At 38.4% G+C, this 5,516-nt stretch overlaps 1 protein-coding gene across 1 annotated transcript; it reads left to right on the forward strand.

The window, feature by feature from the left end:
- The first annotated feature begins 440 nt into the window (after window positions 1-440).
- Window positions 441-5,204, forward strand: LOC135206640 (uncharacterized). The gene has a single exon (XM_064237991.1). The coding sequence runs from the start codon at window positions 456-458 to the stop codon at window positions 1,275-1,277; it is 822 nt and encodes a 273-aa protein (XP_064094061.1). The 5' UTR covers window positions 441-455; the 3' UTR covers window positions 1,278-5,204.
- The last annotated feature ends 312 nt before the right edge of the window (window positions 5,205-5,516 follow it).

Raw genomic sequence — 5,516 nt, forward strand, 5'->3', positions numbered from 1 at the left:
GGCTTGGTTGGTAGTGGTCTTGTCTTTCAACTGCAAGACCTGGGTTCGATCCTGTTGTGAGTCAGACATTTATTTCTGTTCCACCTGCGATTGTGATGATTTATTCTATATAATGTATATTATTTATAATATATATATTATATATATATATATATATATATATATATATATATATATATATATATATATATGCGTGTGTGTGTGTGTTTGTGTGTATTGTATGTTATCCCAAATCGGTCTTCTAAAATATAAACTGCTATTGTCCTAAAAGCCTGTTTTAAAAACTGTGAATTCATCCGCTAAAGTCACTTAATCAATAAGACAGACGGTATATCTTCCGGAGAAACTTGCCAATGTTCGACCTCTCCAAGTTTGTTCAAGACGCGTGAGTCGTAACAGGCTACCAGGGTTCCTTCCTGAAGTAGACAGGTTCCTCGCGCAACTGGGAGCGGCTGATGCAGACTATATTTACGGTTGCTCTCGCACCACCTTCCACCAGTGAGGCAGTTCTTTGTAAGGGAGTGAAACGTGACGGTGAAGATTTTTGTCCTTCTGACCTTATCTCTCGATTATTAAACCTAGTGGCCTTTTTCATCAAAAGTTCCGAGGAACAACCCCATATGTTCACCTTACCGGGTAGAACGAAGACCGATTTCAAAACTATCGATCCTGCCGTAACCGATGCTGAAGTTATGGACGCTTACGTGGGAGGCGCCCTTACGTACCAGCACATGTTCGAACGGAGGACGACGCCCTGGGAAATGGCCTTGTGGGAACATGACGAACTGCAGTCCTTCAACATTAACCTCGAGGACGTCGATCGACTATATTACATCTATTTTCACGACGACGGAATCAGCGGCCAGGAATACCGTCTGATCGCTCGCGTGGACTACAAGGACCTCCCCCTCTACGTCGAACTCACGGCAGGTTGCGACTTCACGGGCTTCGATTGCCAAGGGCATGGCGTCATCTTCGTCAGCAGAGACGCCAACTTGTTCATGAAGCTTTGCTTAACAGCTGAGTGCGAGAGGGACCTCATATACAAGTCCCTGGCGGAGGACGGCATCCAGATCGAAGAGCAGGAGGAATACGACGCCTGTCGCAGAATGTTTTGGAAAACGGCCCCCATGCTGAAGTACCTGTGTCACCAGGCAGCCTACGAACACAGAGCGAAACTGTGGCCACAGTTCTCCAGTTTACCCAAAATCCTTGCAGACAGTGTGGACGATTTCATTAAATTTCATGAAGCTAAGAAAGTGTATGAGGATTTCTGACGATTATAATTATGGCGCATATTACCTCGAATTTGCAATACAACATCACGTTTAAAGGAGAAGTTTCCAATGGTTTGAGAGTAACTACAATAGGGACTATTGAAAATGTTTCCTGTTCTAAGAAAATTAAAGTCAGAAAAATCTTGCATTGTAGTTGTTTATTCAATGTAAAACTCTATGGACACTTCTCCACAGTATCATAGCATCGAGAAGATACAGAACATCAAGCTTCGGTACCTCTGCTGTTAGAATATTTCAACATATGGCCGTCCACTATAGTCTATAAGTGGCCTCGCCTCAATATCCTTATTGCATGCATCTCTCATCAATCATCATTTGGAGAAAAGGTGTTAAGCTCCCGGCACTGTAATCATAATTATAATTAAATATTTTATTTTATATCGATCTAATCCACTGTTGTTCCTCCTGTTACACCTTTCAATCAAACCTTTCTGCTCCCAGTTTCCGTTTCACCGCTGAATGACTTCATAAGTCCCAGCGCTTGGCCTTTGGCGAAAATTCTGCATTCCATTCCATTCATACTTATTCCAAATCAATATGACTATATTCCTCCAATATATTGTTAACTATACTAGAATCTACCAGCCACTTCCAGAAATAAAGTTATCTGAAAGTAAGTCAATCTTGTCTTTGTGTTGTGGACGCCTTGTAGTGTGTGTTATTGTTCCTAGAGAAGTAACGTCAAGAGACTAGAAACTAATGCGTTGGGGATATAATATCAATAGTAAGGTCTGACGTGGAAGAAGTGTAGAAGCGGAAAATAACCATACAACAGAACGCCTATCGTAAAACAAGACTGGAAATCCAGGTACCACGAGAATGTTGCCAAGGCAGAACACCCGTTTTGTGGGCATGTGAACTGTTTTGGTCAAAGCTGTCTTGATTTCTGCCCAAAATGAATTCAACAAGAACATTATAACTGTCAGTAACAGTTACATCTCGTATTGCTCTCTGGTTACACTGTGCAAATCGAGCAGGGTTTTTGTCAACTGTTCCCCAAGGTAGCAGGAACATTGTAAGCATTGAACATGACCCTCATGGATGTTTGTTTAACCAAAGGTATTCTTTGCTGCATGAACTATGCTGGAAGTGACGACAACCCTTCAGAGTTGGTACGACTACGTAATTCTGTAACGACCAGTTATCACCGTTGTTCCACCTTAAAGTGCTTTTCGCCCTGACTGTACGAAGACAGTTCATGTGTTATAACTCCTAATCAGCTTCAAGATAGGCTGACCATGTATATGAACTTGCAATGGACTCGGTACTTTACAATCATTTTTAGCCTTCCTCCATGCTGTGGACTTACGAAATATGATGCTTTCATGTGTGTGTAAATAGGTTTATTTGTTTCATAATGGTGTCTGTAATGTAAACATCTTTGGATAATGCAATGAATCTCTTTAAGGGAAAATGGACCATGGAATCGTCATGGTGGCCTTCGATTGGAGAAAAGTGACTGCCCCGGGTGGCTAAATTAACGAAGAAATTAATTTCACAGAAAGAATAAAACTAAAAATTAATTAATCTCACAAGAATGAAACGAAACCATTATATTGAAAGTGTAATGATCAAATTGTGCTGTGTAAACTGGTGAGAATAATTAAACTAATGAATTGGAATATTTTGTGGGTGTAAAAAAAAACTGGTAAGGGTTTTATAAAAAAAAAAAGAAAGAATAAAACGTATTTTTCACGAGAATTCCATTATATCACGAGAATTCCATGTTTCTCTTACCACTGTACCATTCAAGGTTTGATAAACAATTTTTTGTGTTTTTACGAGTTGTGGACAAATGTGTTACAGACACCTTCAGTAGAAACAAAATCAATTTAGTCATACTTGCTACGAGGAGAAAGGTCATGAATATCATTTACCTAAAAACTTTAGGAATAATTGCTCCTTCTGTTTGACAGAAAACAACCAGAACTCATTTTCACTATATGTAATATCCCAGAGCAAGTCTACTTTTGTATCAGGAGGATTTGTAAGGAGTGGCAACATAATTTTGACTTATTTGTATGTGTGGTGGTATGTATGTACATATGTGTGTTTGTTCAACATTTAGTCGTCACTCCTTACAACTCTTCCTATAAAATCGTAGATGTGCTCCAGGAAATTAGTGAAAGCGAGTTCCAGTTATTTTCTTACACGCAGAAGAAACAATTATTCCTAAAAGGTTTAGGGCAAATAATATTCATGACCTTTCTCCTTGAAGCAAATATATGTGTGTGTGAGTGTGAGAAGAAATATATGTATATAGTGTCTATTATATAATATATAGTATGTATACATACATCAATATGGGAGATAGATATATATATATATATATATATATATATATATATATATATATATATATATATATAGATATATATAGATATATATATAGTATATGTGTGTGTCAGAATGTCTAGTGCAGTGCTATTCAACCTGGGTGGACAGTCCAGTCCACCTTATAGTGGACGAGATTAAGTGAGGGGTGGACAGCTGTCTAGGGGTGGACGAGATCCTCACCTGCACGTGTCTGTAAAATATACAAGAGACTCACTCTTTCTCATTCTTCTATATTTCTTGAAATACATACCACAAATACATATTTACCTATTGTAACGTCGAGGTTGTCACCTCGCCTACTCGCAAGACCTACGTTTTCCTTACTGTGGATGCAAACCCCATGGCAGTTAAATGTCAGGATGTGCTCTGAGTGGCAAAATTGTCTTACATGGCTTCACCCTTCGATCATCTGAACAAGCTGAACATCAGTCAGCAAGGCAAAGGTGGGGATATTTTTACAAGTATAGGGAAAATAAATGCATTTAAACTGAAGGTGAAAAAATGGAAAAGCAATGTAGAAAAGTGGTGCTTTTCTGATTTTGAATGATTTGACTTCTTTATGAGAGAATGTGGCTGGGAACATACGTAGTATCCAGGCAACAGAGCAGACACTGGAGGTACATATGTCACACTTAGTTATCAGACACCTTACTTTGATGCAAGAAAACTTTGACTTCTATTTCCCAGACAGTGAGAATGACCAGCTGACCTCCAACATGTGGATGCTTAATCCCTTCACAGATGAAGGAACTGATCATTGTGATGCTCTTTTGGGGCTTCGAGCGGATTATTCACAAAAACCAGTTTTCAAGACATTTATCCATCCCATGGATTTCTGTGTTACCTTGCTTGATATTCCAGAGTACAAGGATCTAGCTGAGCAAGCAATAGCCATATTTGTACAGATGCCAACATCATATTTGTGTGACCAAGGGTTCTCTTGTTTAGTTCTGGTGAAGACAAAGAAAAGGAATGCAATCCTGAACTTGGATCCTCTAATGCGAATTGCACTTGAAAATCGTCCGACACCTAGATTCAAACTAATAGCAAACAAAGTGCAACAGCAGTCAAGCCACTGGTGTTTTTTTTAGAAGAAAACTATTTATTTTATTTTTTGATACGTACCAAATATAGCAAACAGTGTCTGCAATTTTACTTTAGTGAAGGACAATGCGTCTAAATGGCATGCTTAATGTTATCTTGTGTATTTTGAGCCTCTTAGTTTGAGATGAGGTGTGTAAATATATGGATGAATATGTAAAAGTTAAATAAAAAATAAGAAAAACTGCCTTTTTCTGTTTACATACTCATAAAAATGAGATATGAAACATAGATTTTAAATATTAAAAACGTGAGATTTTTAATGAGACTTTTTCAGGGTGGGAGTGGACAGCTTCTACTTAATCACCACATTAAAAAAGGTTGAAAACCACTGCTCTAAATAATGATTGATGCGAGATGCATGCAATAAGGATACTGAGGGGAGGTCACTTAAGACTGTAGTGGACGGCCATATTTTAAAGAGTTCTGTAACTTCTCGATGCTATGATACTGTGGAGAAGTTTCCATAAAGTTTTACATTGAATAAACAATAACAATGCAAGATTTTTCTAACTTTAATTATATTAGTACAGGAAACATGTTAAATAGTCCCTGTTGTAGTTACTCCAAAACCATTGGAAACTTCTTTAAATATGATGTATTGCAAAGTCGAGGTAATAAGCGCCATAATTATAATCGTTCGTCAGAAATCCTCATACACCTCCTTAGCCTCATGAAATTTAATGAAATCGTCTACACTGTCTGCAAGGATTTTGGGTAAACTGGAGAACTGTGGCCACAGTTTCGCTCTGTGTTCGTAGGCTGCCTGGTGACACAGGT

The sequence above is a fragment of the Macrobrachium nipponense genome, chromosome 31, assembly GCF_015104395.2.
Source record: "Macrobrachium nipponense isolate FS-2020 chromosome 31, ASM1510439v2, whole genome shotgun sequence".
In the NCBI taxonomy this organism is placed as follows: Eukaryota; Metazoa; Arthropoda; class Malacostraca; order Decapoda; family Palaemonidae; genus Macrobrachium; species Macrobrachium nipponense.